This window comes from Bicyclus anynana, chromosome 14, assembly GCF_947172395.1.
Source record: "Bicyclus anynana chromosome 14, ilBicAnyn1.1, whole genome shotgun sequence".
Lineage (NCBI taxonomy): Eukaryota > Metazoa > Arthropoda > Insecta > Lepidoptera > Nymphalidae > Bicyclus > Bicyclus anynana.
In genome coordinates this window covers 5058060-5080414 of record NC_069096.1, presented here as the reverse complement: position 1 = coordinate 5080414, position 22355 = coordinate 5058060, and the positions used below count along the sequence as shown (strand labels likewise).

The 22355-nt window shown below is 34.6% G+C and overlaps 2 protein-coding genes across 3 annotated transcripts; one reads left to right on the top strand and one right to left on the bottom strand.

Moving 5' to 3' along the window:
• The first annotated feature begins 917 nt into the window (after positions 1–917).
• On the top strand, positions 918–3567 carry LOC112057229 (methylated-DNA--protein-cysteine methyltransferase-like). The gene is made up of 2 exons (XM_024097726.2): positions 918–1617; positions 2642–3567. The coding sequence occupies exons 1-2, from the start codon at positions 1306–1308 to the stop codon at positions 2891–2893; spliced, it is 564 nt and encodes a 187-aa protein (XP_023953494.2). The 5' UTR covers positions 918–1305; the 3' UTR covers positions 2894–3567.
• Positions 3568–3701: 134 nt separating this feature from the next.
• LOC112054132 (ATP-dependent translocase ABCB1-like) lies at positions 3702–22019 on the bottom strand. 2 transcript variants are annotated; one of them, XM_024093793.2, is made up of 24 exons: positions 21699–22019; positions 19416–19819; positions 16746–16791; positions 15301–15579; positions 14541–14641; positions 13690–13861; positions 13193–13364; positions 12821–12951; positions 12124–12348; positions 11663–11788; positions 10102–10305; positions 9560–9730; positions 9224–9410; positions 9062–9144; positions 8834–8992; positions 8329–8433; positions 8087–8248; positions 7800–8003; positions 7471–7712; positions 7216–7375; positions 6932–7126; positions 6380–6586; positions 6148–6294; positions 3702–5726 (listed from the first exon to the last, which is right to left on the bottom strand). In XM_024093793.2, exons 2-24 carry the CDS (start codon positions 19514–19516, stop codon positions 5532–5534), a joined length of 3774 nt encoding a protein of 1257 aa, XP_023949561.2. In that variant the 5' UTR covers positions 19517–19819; positions 21699–22019; the 3' UTR covers positions 3702–5531. The 2 variants fall into 2 exon arrangements, with proteins under 2 accessions (XP_023949561.2, XP_052741202.1); XM_052885242.1 differs by lacking the exon at positions 21699–22019 and having other exon boundaries at positions 19416–21671.
• Between the last annotated feature and the right edge of the window lie 336 nt (positions 22020–22355).

Below are 22355 nucleotides of genomic sequence, written 5' to 3'. Positions count from 1 at the left end.
TCATATTTCCGAATTTCGCGATAAACTCAAGTGGCCTTCAATTCGCCTTCGCAGGAATACTCACATTCTTTTTATTTTATATAACGTCCTTTTTAACCCTACTACTCCCCCATATCTAAAGGAGCGATTTAACTTTCTCAGTGATTCTCATTGTCGCTCACTTCGATCTGAGGATAATTTCATTCTAAAAATTCCTTCCCATAATACTTCCTATTATTCTAAATCATTCTCTGTAAAAGCTGCTCGAGTCTGGAATTCCTTACCTCTCGAGGCTCGGCGTGCGCAATCTCTAGCTTCTTTCAAACAACTGGTAAATATGCACTTCTTTCCTCCTTGACCTTTTTATCATTCCGTATTTATTTTCGTTTAAATGATTTTATTTATTTGTTCATGTTTAAAAAATTGTTGATGTTGTCTTGTTTCTTACTTTTTACATCTAAATTATTTAAGTAAAATTTTCGTATGTATGCTTATGTTATATATATATTTATTTGTATGTATCCTTATTTATGTAGGAATATATGTAATTGTTGATAGGTATGTATGTATATTCGTATGTGTTCATATATATATATATATATAAATATATTGATTTTGATTTAATATATTATTATCTAAGTGTAATATATCTTCTACTTCTCTTTTTATGTGTACACCCGTCTTTATGCATTATTCCTTGTATTTATTTTCTCTTTTTTCGATTGGTTGTCTGGAAGAGATCGCTCATTAGCGATAAGGCCGCCAATTGTACATTAGTTTTTAAGTTAATTTCTTGTCTGTTATTATTATTTTTGGTGTACAATAAAGTATATTTCATTCATTCATTCATTCATTAATAATATGTATACTGGGTGCTTTTACCTTTAATAAAAATCATTATTATTATATTATTATTAAATAAAACAAAAACTAGTGTATCTGTCTATGTAAAAGCTCTAATGCAACGAAGTTTCAAATGTTTTTGCGTACATAAGCAGTAACATTATCCATAGTTCGTCCTCGACTAAAATATTATAAGTAGTCTGTAGGGCCTCCAAAAGTAGTAATCCGCGGTGTCTCTGTGCTAGTATCAAAAAGATTGAGAACCACAGACAAATTAATGATTGGAATTATTAGTGTTCTGTGATTGGAACTCAGAGCCGTCAGCCGTGAGATAAAAAAAAAACAATTTTTAAAATATTTTTCCGACTTCGAAAAAGAGGAAATGCTTGATTTTGATTTCATGTTTTGACTGTATGTTTTTATAATTTATTTACGTCTTTCTCTTTTTTGAGTGTTGGATTTAAAGAAACAAACAAACAAACAATGAATCTCTCAGACATTATAAAAAGGCATTCAAGGAAGTCCGGCAAGCTGGTTTACGTTTATAAATTTAATTCTCCAATTGGCAGTTTAATTGCTTGTGCTGATCAAGAATACATACATCTTGTATGTTTTGAAGATTCTAAAAATTGTGAAAAAATGTTAAAAGCTATTGCCGACAAGTTAAATTGTGAATATGTTGAAGAAACAAACAAAATTCTGGAAGTGTTGGAGTACGAAATACAGCAGTATTTTGATGGTAAACTAAAAAAATTCAATGTACCTATGAAGACATTTGGAACAGAGTTACAAAAAGTAAATATTTTTGTTGTTTATCTTATTACAGGTTCTTACGTGACTGGTTATAGAGTCAAACGTAAACCCACCAACCCGCATTGGAGTCTGGTGGGTCTAAATAATAAATAATCTATAAAGTTTATTACATTTTAGTGACTTGTAAAGTTTATTTATAACTTTTAGTGACAGGCATCCTACAGAGAAGTATTACTGCCATACTTACCAAGCAGCAATGCTGTGTTCTGGTGTGAAGGCAGTGGTTCCAGGCATGTAATTACAGGCACAATATAAAACAATTACAACTCAATACTTTAAAGTTTAGAGTAGGTTAGGTTAGGTTACCGCAGTAAGGTTGCCTGGTTGATTGGTATCACAGATTAATAGATACTTGATTGGTATTCTACAAAACATAATATTTTGGGAAGTGTGCTCAGGAACTGTTTGATCTTGTGCCTCCTTCACTGTTATACCTACTACAGGACTGTTAAGAATTGCAGAGATCTGCTAAGTTGTTGATAAGTGATAAGCATACTAAGCCCCTTAGTTCCTCTTTCCTTATACACACTGCAAAGATGTGGAATGCAATCTCAGCATCTGTTTTCCCTGCCACCTCCAATATGAGTACCTCCAAGTTAAGAGTGAATAGACATCTTCTAAGCAAGCATGTTCCACTATAGCTAAGCACTTGCTTATACATAATAAAAAACAAAATAAACAAAATTTAACACTTATGCGTCAGGCGCCAACTGACCTAGTATGAGTGTTGCATTGTTATAGCCGTGGATATCTAATACCTTTAAACATGCGGTTCTTGTGTATAAACTGAATCTTGGCAACAGTTTCAATAATTTAGTATGCAGGGGTTTGTTAGCGATAAAACAATTTAACAATTGAAAAGTACCAAACAAAATATTGAGCACAGTTTATCTTAACATCAGGGGATTATATCATATTGATCATGTTTTTTCATATTCATCATATATGAAAAAAAACATAGAAATATCTATATGTTAAAAATTGTTATAAATTAACATTGTTATAGGAAGTCTGGGAGAAGCTTATTGAAATACCATATGGGACTACACAAACTTATGGTACTCTTGCTAAAGAGATGGGTCGATCTGCCAGCCACTCCAGAGCTGTGGGCGCGGCTTGTGGGGCCAATGCTCACATCATACTAATACCTTGTCATAGACTGGTTGCTGCTGGATCAGGCGGAGGCTTCAGTTGTGGGGTGGATCGCAAGGAATGGTTAATTAACCATGAGAAAAAAATTTCCTCTAAACAAGAATAACCCTTTACTACTTGATAACATGATAAGAAAATAGGATTGTTGACTGGTTAGTAATAATTATAATTTTTTGTAAATGGTTTGAATTGTGAACTATTTTATGGCATTATGGTGTCTCCTGTGGGGAAATTAGGGATAAAAAGTAACCTATAATAATATAGCATATAGTATAGACCCCATTCCTGTGGGGAAAATTGGGATAAAAGTAACATATAATATTAATAGAGGATCCAAATTTGAGAATATCTTCACCATCCTAATTATTATTGGATGAAACTTGTTTTATATATCTTTGGTATGTTAAAACATATGTTGTGAGTAGTGTCTACAAAACTCTTGGCCAAAATAACATTTATTGAACTATCAATATTAGTTTAGAAAGGAGATTTTAGGCAAATTACTTTTTTTCAACTAAATTTGATATAAATCTCTTTTCATCCACTAAACAGATGGATGAAGATTGTTTCTAATTCAGATCATAGACATGTACAACTGATGTGATAATATATTTTTAAAGCGCCTACCAAATTTTTCTATATGTTTCATAAAAAATTTGTTTAAGTACTGTTAGTCTAGTTTGTTATCCACTTTAACAATATAATTAGGTATAAAAGCTGGAATATGATGGCTGTGATTGAATGATTATAATAAAACATTTTTTAAATTCATATAACAAATTGTATTTATTATACTATAAGCTAGATATTATTTAAACAATAGTAAAATGTAATTTTAAAAACATAACAGAGAAAGGTTTCCTTAGGTTATGGAAATATAAAAAATAAAAATATATAATTAATATTGTCCAAAATTCTACCATTAAAATAAAATATTCAATTCTATTAAGAATATAAAAATACTTAGGTATGTTGCTTGGCTTTGCCCTTATCTAATAAATTAAATTAACTAATTTGTTAAGTACATAGTATATTTTTAATTATTTTTGTTAAATATAAATAGTAGGTAGTATTTAGGTAGTTCATTTAAACTTTAATAAGTACATACTTTTGAAATTTTAAAGCTTACTTGAAGTAAAGAACGATTCTTGTTTAAATTAATAATGTACTTTTAATATGATACTTAGTACTAGTAGGTACATTGGAAGATTAGTGGAAAAATATTGGCTGCTTTATAGGAAATTCTACGAAAATCATATTGCAGATTTATCTAAATGATATATCCAGATGGGCAAAAATATGTAGTCATTTAGTCAAATCTTACACAGAACAAATCCTTTCAAAAATCAAAACCGGGCAAGTGCGTGTCGGGCCACGCGCAGTGTAGGGTTCCGTAGATTAAATAAGCACTTTAGTCCCTTATGCACAAAAATACCGGTAACGATACCCCACACCATGGGATAGACGATAAAAAATTCATCCAATTAGGGAAGCAAGTAGGGAAGGAACCCCAAAATATTTTTTTTTTAATTTTTGTTCAAGTACGACTTTATAGACGTAATTTTTATTTATAATTAATATACATACCTATACCAAATTTCATCTTTCTAGTTTTAACAGACTGAGTTATCTTACTGACAACTTTATTTTTTTAATTAACAACGAGCTGTTATAGTTTTGCTTCTCATTAGGTATAGGTATATCATACTCTCGTGAATTTTTTCACGTATTCATAAACAACCTATTAGCAGGTAGGGTGGGGGCTGGGGACACTTGACGTTAACAAAAGTTAGCTCTTAAAAACTTGAAATTTTACAAGCGGATCCCTAAATTGAAAAATATTGGTAGAAAATTCCCATACAAAATTCTTCAAATCCCTTTCAATCAATCTTCCAATGATAGATAGACCTATTTTACTATTCACATCAAACGTGTATTGACTAAAAGTGTATGGAATGAAATTATCAATATATCTAGATATACGTATAATAAAAAAAAAATACTCCGCCGCGTCTTTCTGTGTGTCTGTTCGTGATAAACTTTTAAGACTAGGTACCAAACGGATTTTATTGCAGTTATAGCTGCAAAATCTCTTTGAGATACATATTGGTACTCATGCAAAAACTAATACAACAAATATAATATAGTACTCGTGTATAAACTAATACAACAAATATAATATACTCATGCATAAACTAATACAACAAATATAATAAAATAAAACCACAATAAAATTGTAATAGCAGAGTTGTGTGTGTGTGTGTGTGTGTTGTGTGTGACAGTTCTATTCCCTTTAAAACTCTCCGTATTAGTAACTTTTTACTTCTAATCATGTATGATATATGCAATACGTGCATTGCTAATTTTACTAATTACTGTTTGACAAAAATTCAAGTATACCTACCGACACTGTTAGAATCACATGTTTTAACCATTAACATTTACATTTTCCTACGTAAAGTCTTAAATAAACGTATTAATACTTTTTCAATTTACCTTTTTCCGGAGAAGATTTATAAAAATCCAGGGGCAGTACAATGGGGGGTTTCATTCCTCAATACCGTTTGCAATTTTTAAATATTCCAGGTATTTATTCTTCCATTAATTCCGTTATAACTCTATATGGTGACGTTCTTGTCGATGGAAAAAACGGAAGCCCCTAGCGGATTTTTTAAAAATCTTTCCAAAAAAGAGTACAATTACGGCTTACTAAATAAAAGTTAACAATTAAACTAGAACTATCATTAAGCATAGCCTCGTCTATTCAATTTGTAATAGAGTCCCTTGAGCTGTATGAGCTCTTTGTGCGTGCCGCGCTCCGCCACCAGTCCGCCGCTGAGCACGCAGATAGCGTCCGCGTCGCGCACCGTGCTCAGGCGGTGCGCGATGAGCACGCACGTGCGCCCGGCCTTCGCAGCGTCCAGCGCCTCTTGCACTACCTGCAAACAAATATTGCTAATTAACTGCAATTCCCGCTAAATCTTAATCTAAACGATACGAGTAAACTGTTAACAACTAGTAAAATACACCAATTGACTAACTTATTCCTCTAGTCAAGCGTGCGTAAAAAAGTTTTACTTCAAAAAATGTTTGGTACATACGTCTTGGTACCAATATGCTACATTCGCTCTAATACTCGGAGTGAGTATGACGTTCGGTACTCCGACAGTGACGAGCAGGACACAAACCTTTAAGGTATCACTCGACGTTGAGCTCGGCTCCTTAGTGTCCCGTGAGTTAGTACCTTTTTGATTGGTCATTTGATATTTTTCACTGAGCACTTAGATAATATGTACATAATTATTACTATAGTGATTTTTGTTATAATATGAAAATAATAATTATATTGTACGCGCTTACCTTTTCACTTTCTGTATCCAATGCGCTAGTAGCTTCATCAAGAAGAAGCATATTGGGTTTCCTTATCAGAGCTCTTGCTATTGCCACTCTTTGCTTTTGCCCTCCAGACAGTTGAGTCCCTTTCGAACCAATGTTAGTGTCATATCCCTAAAATAAAAAGAAATCTTGCATAAGCAATGTTTAAAGCAAGTTCGTGTGAAGTGCATTCAGTGTTTGTCAGACCATTTCTTACCATAGGCAACGATGCAATGAAATTGTGTATGTTAGCCTGTTTGGCGGCTTCAATGATTTCATCTTTCGTTGGATATCGCGAGTTGTCTCCATAAGCTATGTTTTCACCAATAGTGCGGTCGAAGAGTACTGGTTCTTGTTGTACAAATCCAATAGACTGCCTCATATCAACCAGGCGAAGTTTTGACAGCGGTATACCATTTTGAGCCTGTAAGTTAAGAGTATATTAGCGGCTTTTACAATCTAACTATTCGATCGTACTTATTTTTATCTACATATTATTTCTGTCTAGTGTTTATGAATTGGTATCAAATATTGCTTGCTTACAATATTATCTTATCTCAGTCTTCATCGTTTTCCGTCATGCATGATTGTTGTCAAGCGCTAGTCTATTCAAAAGCTATTTTAGATTTTAAACTTTTGTGAGTGTGTGGATGTGTGTTGATGAATCATGTGAGTTTTAGTTGTTTGTCTATTTAGGTATGATTTTGTACGAGCTTTTCTACGTATTAACAGAAAACTAAAAGTATAACGATACAAAATGCTATATTACCACAATGCCGCTGTCAGGGTCATAGTATCTCTCTAGAAGCTGAATTATAGTGCTCTTCCCGCAACCACTAGCGCCCACCAATGCAATAGTTTTGCCATTTTCTATCTCTAGATTAAAATTCTTTAAGACTTGTATTGTTTGCCGTGTTGGGTATTTAAAGTGCACGTTTTGTAAACTCGCTTCGCCGGTTCCTTTCTAAAAAATAGTCCGACTTGAATTATTAAGTTTACGTCAAGTATTTTTTATTTCAACTCATACAAAAATAATATGTAATTATTTCTCACGAAATTCATCACTGCAGGTGAAAGTGGATCTGTGATTTTAGACTGTCTGTTGAGTATCACAATGACACGTCCTGCTGCCTTGATTCCTTTTTGGAAATTAGGCGCAAACGCAAATGCTTGCGCGGCTGAAGACGATCCCATTAGTAGTGTTTGGGCTGACCTTAAAAATATCAATTTCATTAGTACAGCCTAGTTCAAACAACTTTTATAAATAATATCATTCATTTACTTTATTTGGTGGTTAAAAGCTCTTACTTTAGTATTGTAGCATAATCGACACCCTGATAGACCATTAAAGTTCCTCCGTAATATAGTGTGGCAGCGTAAATAAAGTTAAACAGGCCTCTGGAAAGGCCGAACACTATTCCTCGCCAGTGCGATGTTTTTTTGGCGATTTCTAGAGCTGGTAATAATTGTATGGCATAATCCTGCAGAAACGTTGCTTCTCTTCCAAGGGAGGCAACTGTACGTACATTTGCTACGGCTTCCACTGCAAGCTAAAAATCCAAAACTTTGACATATTAATCAGATAAATAAGAAATGTGAACTGGCACACTTTGATTTTAGCTCCAAAACTACTTTACCTTAGAACTTTGTTCCATAGTTTTAGCTGTTCCAAAGGATTCAGCAGTTACCATTCTTCCTTGTTTGTAGAGTACAGCAGCCATTAATGGTACGAAAGCTAACGCCACAAGTCCCAAACGCCATTCAAAATACAATGAAACTGCCAACGAAAATGTGAAAGTGCCAAAAGCTTGCAATACTGTGCCAATTCTCTGACCTGTTGCCTGTCAATGGATGATCACATGTTATTTAATTTATTGCTTTTTGTCTACTTAAAGTTAAGGTTTTTGAATATACATCAGTTTACCCCTTGTACTTGTGCTGCTTCGCCCGATAAACGAGCACATAAAGCTCCTGTAGAATTGTTTTTGTCGTCAAAGAATCCAATTTCTTGCTCTAATAAATTTTTGAACATCAGTTTCCGCAATCGGGCCGTAAGATGTTCGCCAGCCACACCGTACATGGAAACCTTAAATGAAGATTTTTATGAGAAATGAAGTACGAATGTACGAATGTAATTTGATTTGTTTCTTTATAAAAATAAATTACCATTATAAAGTTCGTGATTCCTGAAAAAACTCCAACACCTACAAATATAAGGGCATATTCACGCACTTGTGCTTGAACTGCATCGGTATCAGGGTTAGAAAGGACCTGCAAAATGTAATAAACAAATATTTACTTTTCGAAGTAAAACTTATTTACGCACGCTTGACTTGACAAGTAAGTTGGTTGGTGCTTTACGAGAACTATGATCAGATGATGGGGGATTTACAGGCATACTGAAACAGTGTTTGTTATTATAAACTATCAGTAGATGGCGTTCTTAGAGAACTTAAAAACAATTCCTAAGAACCTGTGGCGATGCAGTTTTGCCCGAGGTTCTTAGATTGCGACGCTTTTAATTTTTAAATAAGTTTTACGTGTACTTCAGTCCTGTGGCTCGCAGCATACTCGTTTTTTAAAATCATTAAAAATAAAGAAATATGCAGAAACTAGCAATATTAAGTGGTACGAAGGCCACCGCCAGTAAAATATAAAATTGAAAACTTACGCCAACAAAGTCACCGAGAATAATAGCAAGGATCGGCATAGCGAAACCGCTGATTATGGAGCAAACGCTAGCAGCTGTTATAGACTTCCATTCGGGAGAATTGAGCTTCACCACGTCAACAAACGACGGATCTTTTATTTCTATAGTTGAAGGTGCTACCTGTACGCAAAATATTTAATAAAGATTTATCCAAAAACAATAATGTAATTAGGTCAATTAAGATTTTACCTCCATTTTTGGTTCAAAATGTTCATCTTCATCCTTTTCACTTTGCACAGACATTGTCCTTGCTAATACGTCTTTACCTGGCTCTGAAAAATAGATTCTTTTTGTAGAATATTTTTCATATTAAACTTTAAAACGTATAATTGTAAGATATTAATTATTTACCTGTTTCATTTAAATCTGGAGATGATTGTAGCATCACCATATCGTAGTAGTGACCTTTTTTGTTCATCAGCTCCATATGATTTCCAGTCTCAACTACAGTGCCACTTTTGAAAACGTAAATTTTGTCAACATTCCTTATTGTTGAAAGCCTATGAGCTACAACGATTGTCGTGCGTCCTTCTTGCGCCTACATGTAAAACAAAATGATTTATGTGCCACACATTTAGTAGGTACTATTACAACTATCAAAATTTTGAAATTTGAGCAAAGGCTGTATTTTACTGTCGTAGCTCGCTCTTACACATAGTGTATTATGTTTGTATTATGTTGTTGTACCTTGTCAAGCGCCTTTTGTACTTTAGCTTCTGAGGAAGTATCTAAAGCGCTGGTTGCCTCGTCGAGCAGCAAAATATGAGGATTACGCACAAGTGCCCGAGCGATAGCTATCCTTTGTTTTTGTCCGCCTGAAAGCGACGCTCCTCGTTCCCCAACCAATGTATCATAGCCCTGCAAAATTCACGGAAACAACCTTTTATAATTTAGACTAGCAGACGCCGAGCGGTTTCACCCGCGTGGTTGCCGTGGATATAATAGCCTATACCACTCAGGGATAGTGTAGCTTCCCAACAGTGTAAGACTTTTTCAAATCGGTTCAGTAGTTCAGAGCCTATTCAATGCAAACATATGTTTATAATATTACTATAGATGAAAGGTAGTAGGTACTCAAAGGTATCAAATCTAATACAGATAAAATATTGGTACCATATTTTATTCCAATCGTTTATGTTTGACCGTAAACATAAACGATTGGAATAAAATTGTGCCCTGGACAATTAACATAAAAAAACATTAAACTAACATAATGAAAACAAAATTACCGAGGGTAGTTTCATAATGAACTCATGTGCATTGGCCTGGCGCGCGCATTTCTCAATGTCTTCATCAGAGGCATCCTCGCGGCCATAACGAATGTTTTCCCGTACCGTCGTGTTGAACAGAACTGGCTCCTGACCCACCAGCCCGATTTGGGCACGCAGCCACCGTACTGACAGCTCTCGTACATCGTTACCGTCTATGGATACCTGATGGCAAAACTTACTGTTTCATTTTGTTGATCTACTGCATTAAAAGTGTTAATCAGACGTAATTTTTTTTTCAAACTAATTAACAATCGAGTTAATTAATTGATAAAAATGCATAACTGCTATTTTACTGCTGGTTATGTAGGACTTAAGATGCGCGCAATACGATCATAACTCGTGAAGACAAACTGACATGTTGTCGAACAATAGCGCCGATCTGGAAGTATCGCTCTCTCTTTCGTTACGGTAGGCCCAAAAAAGAGGGATATTTTCGGTTTGGCCGCTATCATTACGCAGATCGTTGGCCGGCTGTCATCCGGATCTGTAGAAATCTGACTGACTTGCATTTAAAATGCTGATAGATTACTTAACTTTGGCACTTTTACTCTCCAAGTTAAGGGTTTTAAAACGGCTAGATATAACTTCCCGAATTCTATCTTATCTTAGACTGCATCGTCATGCCGTAATATCCAGTTTCGTTCAAAACTGCGTCACATGATAAAAAATCTTCTAAATTCCTATAGGTTAATAATGCATTGTCATGCTGTACCATCAAGTGAGCACGCATTTGTCATGAAATAAAAAAAAATCGTAAATTTATATCGGTCTTGATACTCTTGATACAAATATTTGCTTATCTATTTAGCGTAAATTTAGATCTAATAACACAACTTTTATCTAACATATATCTACTATTACGTCAATATATTGTCGTATCTTTTGTTAGCGTCTAATTACTTCATAGCTTAAAACCGCCACGTTTGCAGTTAGTATTGCACGAAAAGTAAAGAATTGGAATTATCTAATATTTTGTTAAAATATTCCCCTCTTCGAATAGACGAAAGGAGATGGTCTAATTCAGGTCCACTCCTGTACACTATATCATTAAAATAAAAAAACAAGGATTTTTTAAAAATCTAACAAAATAAAAATAAATAAATAAAATTAAAACCAAAGTTTTTGAGTTATGGCGCCCAAGATGGCGCCCTTAAAGCAACTATAACATGACAATTGACAGTAAACGTCAAAACGACTACTGCATTGAAAACGTCATCAATCCGCCATTGATACCTTTAATAGTGTTGCATTTCTTGGCAAAGAATAAATATTATTTCGAGAGAATTAATGTAAATTCGTAGATTTGTATCATCAAAAATAGTTTAAAAAAAATATTTTATTTTATTTCCGCCAGGGTACATCCTGGACTCCATACAATTTTAGACCATCTCCTTTTATTAAATAGGTAATAATGTTATTTCATTCATTAGTCACGTACCAATTACAAATAGGTTATCTACTTATTGATAAAGATAAATAAGCCAAGCGATCTAATTATGAGATTAATATCACAACTCACACTTCCGTCGATAACGTCGTAATATCTCGACAAAAGCTGTATAATTGTAGACTTTCCACATCCTGAGTGCCCAACTAAGGCAACTGATTGTCCACGCTGTACGCTGATACTTACACCTTTCAAAACCTGTTGGAATAAAAAGATAAAATATAATGGTTGAGGCTTTGCAACTGCACCCTCGATCTCGAGACCGATTGTAGATTTAAGACGCCAGAAAAACGTCCTTTACGATCCTGACGACGACGTAACGACAGACATCGTTTCCCAGGCAACACGAAACACGAGCTGCGAAGCGAAGACGAGGTCCCCGATATCTGACGACACCCGAGGTGGGTTTTTAACTTACGCTCACTCACGATCTCGGGGGCGCCTGGACTGATACACTCAGGCCAAAATACCCAAAAACACAATGATAAACTTTAAATATGGTAAAGTTTGGGATACTACGAGTACCTACTCACCGGAACATCGGGTCTAGACGGATACTGGAACACGACGTTACGCAGTTCAATGTTGCCCTCAATAGATGAAGGAGTAATCCCGCGGTTCAACAGGGGATTGATAGTTGGAACATTTTCGATCAGGTTGAAGATTTGTGCGCCGGCGCCCCGAGCCACTCCGAACACTTCCATTAGTGTAGACGATATACCGAAGTTTGCTGATCCCATCATCACACCAAAAAATACCTAGAAAGATTAATTTTAGGTCCATCAAGATTACCTACCAAAAATTTTCATTTTATAAAATTATGGTGCAAGCCTGCTATGTTACTCATGTCCAGTGTGGTAATATGCCCGTGAGCCACAGAAGTGGGTTAAGGAAGCCAAGAGCTTAGTAATTCACACGCCGCGTTTCATACAACTTTTTTCTACACAGGCAAATGGAAATAAAAACGAATAAACGATTTTTGCCGTTTTTATAATGTATGAAAGGTTCGTAGATCACTAGATATTTTTTAAATTTCCGTACTATCGCGTATCACGTCTCAAATTTTTGGTTAGTATAATGTGCATGCTTTCATTTCAAGCGGGATTTTTGACAGTTAATAATATATTCAACTCAATTAAATTGTACGAATAGTTACTCCATAACATGCAGCTTTCTTTTCCTTAGTATTTTACTTTGAAGTATCACGATTTAAGAACAGATTTAACTCACCGCGATCATTGTATTCACGTCATATGTCTCTGGCTCAGTCTGCATAAGTCTATAGCCGAACCAGAAGGACATCGCATATGCGCAGAATATGCAGAAGAACAACGTTCCCATTGCTATACCATTGAAAAAGCCTGAAATAATTTTAGCAAACTATCAATAATTATTTAAGTCACACAAACACATGACTGAAGTAGCTCTCGCTCTTAACATCCGATCGCATTACAGTACACTTTTCGTAACTTAACTTATTTACGGCTTACATTTTTTTATTACGCTTAAGTTGGGGAGTAAGCTGGTGAATAGGTTACTCCCCATGTCCGCGTAATGAAGTTTTACTTTTCAATTTTGAATAATTTAAGAAAATAAACTCACCTTTTTTGATATTGATACTCCTGGCTTCTGCAAGGTGACCATCGTATCTTTCTATTTCTTTCGACTGACCACTAAACGCGTACACCGTCCGTATTGCTGTGAGCACCTCTTCTGCTATAGAACCAGCTTTGCCTGATGCGGCAGCCTCCTTCTTAGATAGTCGAGATGCAATCTAAAAAAATACTAAATATTATCTACTTGTAAATTAAGATTATCCGCCGCGAACTTATTATAGATCTAATTAATAGAACAGTCGACTTCTGTTTGATAATTATGAGAGAGGTATGTGCCATGCAGTGAATCTCAAAAAATTGGTTGATGATGATGATGATCTGTCTTTTAAAATTAAGCATTAGATGTAGTTATATCAATGTGTCAAAATTAATATATTTTTTTAAACTCCTATCAGAAAATATATTTTCTAACTTTTCTTTTAGAACATTTTGTTGCCTTATAATTGTCAAATGTCGATGTTTTAAATTCAAAGCCGTACTTACCAATCCTGCTATTCCAACAAGCGTCAAAGTCACCGGAAACGATATTAGGCACAACAGCGCAAGTTTCCATCCCTTGACCAGTGCCATAATTATTGAGCTGACAAATGACGCCTGGTAGAATATAAACGTCGCTAACTTTTCTCCGATTCCGTCCTCGAGTTTTACAACATCGCTGTAAAGGAAAATTCTTGTCAAATAATAAAGAACTTCACCTGACTTTTGTCTTGATTGATATATGGATACTCGTAGGATAGGTAGATACTTTTCAAGCAATGAACACAGAACATAAATAAAGCGCTTTTTTGCTAGAACAATGGGTGTTTTTTATACCATCAGCCTATGATACTCACAACTAACGTGGCTTTCTAGTGATAAAAGAATTTTCAAAATCAGTTCAGTAGATCCAGAGAATACCACAAATTTGACCCTCTTTAAAATATTAGTAAGTATGTATAGAAAATGCTTTCTAATATGCGCAATAGACTATTGTAAAATGTGAAATACATCTCTAATACTTATAATTATAGATCGTATACTACGATAAACAGCACTTAACTAAAAGGGTTGAAGTGTTTCCGGTTGTGGTGGCACACCATAAGATAAGATAAGTTGGTAGTTTAGTATCCATGGAAAACATTTTGCTAATATTACTTAGTAGTTTGTGAAACTTTGTAAAAGTGTGAATGAAAATATAAAATCGATATTTTTATATTTTGAATAAAACTTTTACAAAATTTCGGAAATATTTTACATAATTATTCCAAGAACCATCAATCATCTATCAATTAACCAAAGATAGTAATGTTAACAAACTCAGTAAAAGTGACTTTTTAATAAACAGATATACTGACTCTGTCATTTTGGAAGCGAAGTCGCCAGTTTGATGAGTGTCAAAGTATTCAAAGTCTTGATTTAAAGCTGCTTTCAAATATTCCTGCCGTATCCGATATACCTGAAAAAAGTTACAATGTTCATAACCTTATATATGATCTAAGGCATTTTGGAAAGGTTACCCATTATTATATTAAGTGGATAAAAAATCACTACGGGTTTAACTTTGTTTAAGGGATCCTGACAATGGTTCACTAACTGTTCCAGGCTACTGATGACCTTGAAAATGTATATTTTCAAACTGACTGTATTACTGCCAAAAGTTTGAAAAGCCGGCGTATTTTGGGGTCCCAAAGTGTTGAAATGGCGGCCACGCATCGGAAAGCGCAGTGGTCGACCCTCCACCAATAAGTTAGACAGACGACATCAAGCGAGTCACAATGCGTCGCTGGATACAGGCGGCTCAGAATCGTGGTATTTGGATGTCCCTACAAAAGGCATATGTCCTGCAGCGGACATCGCGTCGATCGGCTGATCTGATTATGATAATTACTAGTACTTTTTTTACTTTTAGCTGACGTAACTAAGCACATGAGTCAACAGAAAGTCATCTCGCTGAGCACACCAGTTTGGTGCGTCGCATGTTCCTATCGATTCAATGCGCTGCCGCCAACAATCTCTTCTATCCGTAACATATTGATATAGATTCCCAGACGAACTATAACACAAAGAGTGTTGTACTCTATGCTTTGTGAAGAAATATTAATAAATTATTGTTACCTGATTAAACGCAGATATGTTCATGAGTACAGTTGCACCATACGACAGAACAACAAGAACAGCTCCTATAATGCTGTTGTATATTGCGAAATCTCTCACAGCCGCTATAAAAACTTCTCCTTGCGGGTTCCCAATGATTATAGATATCCCGTAGTCGACCATGCTTTGTAATAACGAAGCGAACAGTAGAGTATTCAGAGGTGTTGTAGCTCCACATATCAATGAAAATATGATGGCGAGGAATATGTAGAACTTGTCCATTCCGGTTGCGAATCTGTACTGAAATTGTACTGAAATTATTTATTATATTATATCTATGTAGGTCTAAGTCAATAAAAACCTCGAGAACAACCTATAGTATATAGTATAGTATAGTATATAGTCATAAAATATTTTATGACCTATTTATTTATTTATTGACCTCTTATAAACTTATGTAAGTACCTATTGATTCTGTCTATTTTTTAAGGATAGGGTCTATAAATTTTCTAAGTCGTTTCAATTTTTATTTAGAGTAGGCATCGGCCGTAGCTACCACTTACTAGTTCTTTGTTACTAGCGGATGAATGATCCCCTGGCGGTGCCCCTACAACGTCTATGAAATCCAATGTTAGTGTCGATACTCAGTCAATATTAAACTAACATCACCATAAATAAAGTCATAGAATCCAAATAACTCTTGGTAGGATTACATTTCTTTTGTACCAGTACTTTACCCTCTTGAATTTTTCGGTTGACACTAAACTGAATTCAGAAGCACTCGGTTACTCAAATGATTTTAAGGAAAAAGTATCGAAAACTTAGTCATCCAAAGATTTTTATTATTAAACATATTACGTGCCTACAAATACACTGCAAAAAATTATTCGAATTTTGATACGCACATGCACAATTTTGTGCTTACTCAAGTAGTTATGTACCTAGGACTAGTCCTAGGTACATAACTACTTGAGTAAAAACAAAAACTATACATATATACCTAGGTATATATGTATAGTTTTTACACTTGAACACCCAATTTGACATTGTAGGCAATATTTAGGTATTATTTGTTTAAATAACTTTCGTTGTTTACATGCGACTTAATGAGATTAAGACAATTAGCCACTTTCGACCGTCTCAGTTTAAACGCGCTAGTGACATATCTATAGTATAAAATCTTTGGTATCAGTAGTAAAGGTAATCAAAATGTTGAGCAGTAAACCAATGTGGTAGTGGGATTCATACCATTGTTGCCATAACGTGCTTGTATTCTCTATGGCCATATCTACGAAAACATACGATTTTTTGTGTATTTAATAAAAGATAAGGCACACTCTAGCTCCACAATTATAAATAATTTTAAAGTACCTAAGCGTCAAAGTCACAGATAAGATATCTATGATAGCGAATGTCAAATCGTTTGCTAAGATCATCTATATCCCAAACTATATAGAAGTACTTACTAAGGAAAAAAAAGATACGCTCGGTACTTCTTCCGTCTCCGCGTCACTGTAATCAAAAAATGACAAAATTTTCATCATCATTAGCAACCCATTTTCGGCTCACTATTGAGCACGAGTCTTCTTTCAGAATGGAAGGTGTTAGGCCAATAGTCCACCATGCTGGCCCAATGCGGATTGGCAGACTTCACTCACTTAGAGAATAAAAAAAAAATCTCAGGTATGCAGGACTGGGCTATCACGGCTCTTAATAAAAAAATAAAAATAAATAGTAAGTATCTAATAAGTAGTTAACACAAGGACTAGTTAGGTAATAGTTTTTATTTTTGCAACGAAAGATCACAGAATTATATATAATATTAATTTATGCTGTGCTTTATATAATTTAGTCTGCTGCTGTTCTAATAGCTTTAGTCGTAGTTCTCTGTCTACGGCTCGTAGGCTGCCGTATTGCCTTCGTAATTCGTTGACTTCTCTGTCTACGCTATTATTGCTAGCGCGTAGCCTCAATGACGTAGACGTAGACGGTGGGTTTAAAAAAATATTCATTTGACATTTGAATTTTTTTTAATTCAAATTTTCAGCCGTGGAGTTGTGAACTTAGAAAAAGAAGAAAGATAGACAATTTTCAAATAAAATATCGACTACCCATATGAAACTATATTATTTAATTTACTATATAATTATTTTCACTGTCCACTTGTACTATATGTATTCTGCGCCTACATGCCTAAGCGGCAACAAACTTAACGGTAAACTTAATGGTATAAGGAGTATGGATGGCGTAAGATGCGAAGTTATGGAACGCCATTCCAGCTTCCATTTCCCTACCACCCAATGGGTATCTTTAAGTCAAATGGGCAATTTAGGTAATGGCGTTCATTAACATAAAATTTAGAAAAACAAAACACCCGTAGGTCATGAAGTTATTAATTACTCTCGATAAAGTCATCAATATTCTCTTTCAGTGCGCTTTCATTTGAGAACACACTCGAGTATATTTACAGACATTCGTTTAGTCTTCCCCACTTTCAACCACCAGTACTTTTAAACGGCTCAACCGATTTTCATCAAACATATCTAATGAGCTATGGTACCACTGACAGACAGACACGTCAAACTTATAACACCCCTCTTATTGCGTCGGGGGTTAAAATAGGCTGTATTACGCTTACTGTCATGCGTGATTGCAGCCAAGCGCTCGCCTATTTATTGTGAAAAAGAAACTTGTAAGTTATTCGCACTCATAAGCCAGGACTTTTTTTTTATTGTTTACAAGTTAGCCCTTGATTACAATCTCACCTGATGGTAAGAGATGATGCAATCTAAGATGGAATCGGGTTAACTTGTTAGGAGGATGATGAAATCCACACCCCTTTCGGTTTCTACACGACGTCTTACCGGAACGCTAAATCGCCTGGACTTGGGGTTACGCAGCGTTATACTCGAATCGAAAGGTAGAGATAAATTTAAATTTGAAAGATTTCAAATAATATAAAAAAAGTTAAGTACATACTGAACAATTGATGAACAGTTTTATTTACGAGTATTACGTACGTACGTACGGGAATAAAATATAGCACATGTTATCTTTACTAATATATAAAGCTGAAGAGGTTGTTTGTTTGTTTGATTGAACGCGCTAAACTCAGGAACTACTGGTCCGATTTGAAAAATTCTTTCAGTGTAAGATAGTCCAGTTATCGAGGAATGCTATAGGCTATATATTATCCCCGTACTCCTTCGGGAACGAGAACCACGCGGATGAAACCGCGCGGCGTCAGCTAGTTCCTAATACGATAGCTGTATCAGCTATCTCTGAAAGTCAGTGAAACTCTCGTCAAGTCGGTCCAGTTGTTTCAGAGATTAGCCGGAAAACACAAATCAAATCAAATTTCATTTATTTCAATTAGGCTTAGTTTACAAGCACTTTTGAAAAGTCCAGTTATGTCATGGTTTAACACAAGGTGTGTAAGTCAAAGTGAAGCTTGACCGGGTCCGATAGCACTTTTATAATATACTTATTATAATATATTTAATACTAGCGGACGCCCTGTGAATCCCTACCCCTACCCTAAGTATTCTATGTCCGTCTCCTGGTCCTAAGCTACCTCTCCATCAATTTTCAACCAAATCAGTCCAGCTGTTATTGAGTTATAAATTAACTAACACGATTTCCTTTTACATATATACAGGGTGCTCGGGAGTATTTCCCATAACTTCAAGGTGTTGACGAGACCACTCATAGGAGCTGAACTGCATAACTAATATTTTTTTAACTAAAAAATAAAAAAACATTCTATTTTTTCATACAAATTAAATCAAATAATTCCACCATCTATATAACACACGCCTTTATCTATCCTTGCATTTTAAAATACGTCAATCGTGGCTATGTCATAATTATAAGAAGAGTTTAAGGAACACAATTTCAGATCTATTTACTAAATAAATATTTTTTTTTAGAACACATGTTTCTGAGACATTTTTAATTAATTTTCCTTAAAGAATATAACCCTAGAGTTATGGGAAATACTCCCAAGCACCCTGTATATTTTATACATAAACAGACACTTTCTCAATGACTATTCGATATTTTAATAACTAAGGTACCTACCAATATAATATATTAAAATTAAAATATAATTTTTAGAATTTTGTAACATCACTTACTTGCTTTTTCCGCTACCCGTGTCATTCTTGGTAAATTCCACTTGAGACAAATCAGTCACTGTGTAATTCTTAGCTTTACCGTTCTCCTCGAAGTCCTTCATATTGATAACTATTTAACACATACGTTTATATTCCTTTAGTTTTACTTCACTGTTCCGGTCTTAAACAATAATTTCATAATGTTTTCACACTCTCCTCGTGTTGGGTATAGGTATTTCTCGATCAGTGTCCTATCGATACTGATATGCGTTATCATCGAGATAGTATTCATATGCTAAGTTTCATATTGCTATTATCGGATTGACGCTTGATGGTTCTGTTATCTTGGAATCCGCTGAATCCATACATAATAGCTAAATAAGAATCAGACAAACAGGTTGAAGTGTCCTCTGATGCGCTTTAATCTATAAGATAATGACAATGCTGTAGTACACAATATGCCACTATTACTTAGTAAAGGCAATAATATTCTCAACATTCGCACTTTGGTGAAAAAAGTAAAATCCAGGTAGGTAAATGTAGCTACGCAGTTCAAAAGGTAAAACGTAGGAGATTAGAGCAAATAACTGTCAACGCATTTCAAAAGGATTTATAGGAGACGAGACCACACAATTGTTTACGCAGTTCAAAAGCTAAAATTTAGGAGACAAGAGCAAAAACTGTCGTAAGTAGTTAAAAAGGTAAAATTTAGACGACGAGAACAGCAATTGTCTACGCAGTTCAAAAGGTATAATGAAGCAGACGAGAGAAAACAATTGTCTACGCAGTTCAAAACCTGAAATGTAGAAGACGAGAACAGCAGTTGTCTACGCAGTACATAGGTTATTATAATGTATAGAAGACGTTTGTACGCAGTTCATAAGGTAACATTTTACTTTGATATTGATGGTGATAGTAATTAATTAGTCTACGCAGTCCCAAATGTGCTGGCTGACATGATACATATACGCACTAATCAAATAAATTCCTATAAAATCCTTATCTTTATATTCTGTAATGTAGTAAAAAGTAAGTTGTTACAATAAAAATAAAACATTGGCAAATATTGAGTCATAATTTCTTTAAATTTTAGTGACTTAATTGTTTATCGAAGGTTATCATTTATCGTGAATTTATTATTTTATCTATCGCTCATGGGATAGACCGACCACTATAACTATCTCTGCTGGTTATGATCATTCAGCAGAGAGAAATAAAGAATGTTTTTAAATGTTTCGTGTCATCGGCACTGCTTCATATCTGCCTCACAATATGGGAAATATAGATAATGTTTACCCCATGATTACATTTAATGTTACGGCTAAAAGCCCAAGTCACCCCAAGTGTGACAGTAGTAATACTTGCATAGTAATTGAAGCTCAACCACACACAGGTATACCACACATAGTAATTGAAGCTCAACCACACACAGGTCCACTTAGTAAAATCACACTAATCTAATAACCTAGATAATTATATGTTATCTAATCCCCATTTATTTGAATATTTTATTACGACTATAGTTAAATTATCGTCACTTACAAAACTCGTACTCGTAAGTAGGAATATTCTAACAGAGAGCGTCGTATTATGTAGTTGGGTCGTTGAAAACAGGGAAATTATAGAACAGGTTACAAGTGTTTCGGCGAGTTGCCATAGCAACGGCCAACGAATTACTTATTCCTTTGCGAAGGGATGTGTTTATAAATTTCATTTTGACTACGTAATTTTCCGGTATGATAAATAGATACTGAGTAGATACTACTATAAGAGACTCTTATAATATCGATGCAGGCTTAATCTGAAGTGGGATGTTGAATACAAACAGACGCCAGTCTATAAAAAATGTATGATTGCTTTATCGATTTTAATAAATAGTATATTGTTTATTTACCTTACAACTGCAAAAAATACTAGTTACTTATTCAACTTTAGGTTTACCTGAAAGTTTACGCTATTGAATACATTTTCGGGAAAAAAGAATCCCCTTATAGTGTTTTCACTTCGTCTTATAAAGCCGTTTCTGAAAGAACCAAACCAATTCTATTTAAACGGCTTGAATTAATACATCACTGGTTTGGCACCGCCTTCAAACTAATCAGAAGATCGCACATACGATGTTGTTTCTCGTTTTTTGTGGCGGTCGAAGTCGGTTGAATTTTTATATTTTTTTTTTACATTTGCAAGTGAAAAACAATATTCGACACGGTAGGGTCTCGATTGAGTTGACAAACACTTTGACCGCTAAAATATAATCCTGCACTTTATCAAACAATAAATTGTTACAAAGATTATCATTCTTACCATCCGGTGATTTATCATTCACAAATTTATCATTGATCAATAAAATTATAAATTATTTTTTTCAAATCTTAAATTAAAATTCAAAGTAGGTGCCTAAAGCAATTCATAAGAAAATATACACTAACAGCACTATCTCTTCTCACTAAATACTGAATACTGAGTCAATAATTATTGTTTTCAGAGTTGCACCAACGTTATATAACATATTACGCGTTTTATTAGCAGCAATTTATACAACTTGTATTTTATTGGCAATAATTATTATAAAGTGGAGCGATTTCAGGATACGGATAGCACTGAAGCCGCTTAGACTCTGCTTCTAATAATAGATAATGTTTAGAAATGAATGTTATAGATAGGTACGCACATTGGTGCTGCTGTGCGATGTGTGCGGACGGCTGAAATAGGTTAAAATCAAGGTCAAAAATATACGGTTAATGGCTGACAAGTACCTACTTGCTATAGTTTTAATCCTGAAGATCTTTTAGTTCCAGTCCAACGTCTAAATCCAAGTAGGAGTTGTGTAGTTAGACTTCTAAGTGTTAAGCCGAGTGAAATACAAAATGTTATTCAAGAAATTTAAAATTCAATCCCTAAAGTAGTGAAATGCGGGTTGAAAGTTTAGAATGATTTCCACGCGGATGTAGTCGCGGGCGT

What these genes read in the sequence shown, in the direction of transcription:
- LOC112057229 (XM_024097726.2), top strand. Translation starts at nt 1,306, where the DNA reads ATGAATCTCTCAGACATTATAAAAAGGCATTCAAGGAAGTCCGGCAAG. An exon ending in TTGGAACAGAGTTACAAAAA is followed by an intron (nt 1,618 to 2,641) that starts GTAAATATTTTT and finishes ACATTGTTATAG; the next exon opens with GAAGTCTGGGAGAAGCTTAT.
- LOC112054132 (XM_024093793.2), bottom strand. Translation starts at nt 19,516, where the DNA reads ATGAAGGACTTCGAGGAGAACGGTAAAGCTAAGAATTACACAGTGACT. An exon ending in TCATTATGAAACTACCCTCG is followed by an intron (nt 9,731 to 10,101) that starts GTAATTTTGTTT and finishes TGAATTTTGCAG; the next exon opens with GGCTATGATACATTGGTTGG. An exon ending in TACAAAAGGCGCTTGACAAG is followed by an intron (nt 9,411 to 9,559) that starts GTACAACAACAT and finishes TTTTACATGTAG; the next exon opens with GCGCAAGAAGGACGCACGAC.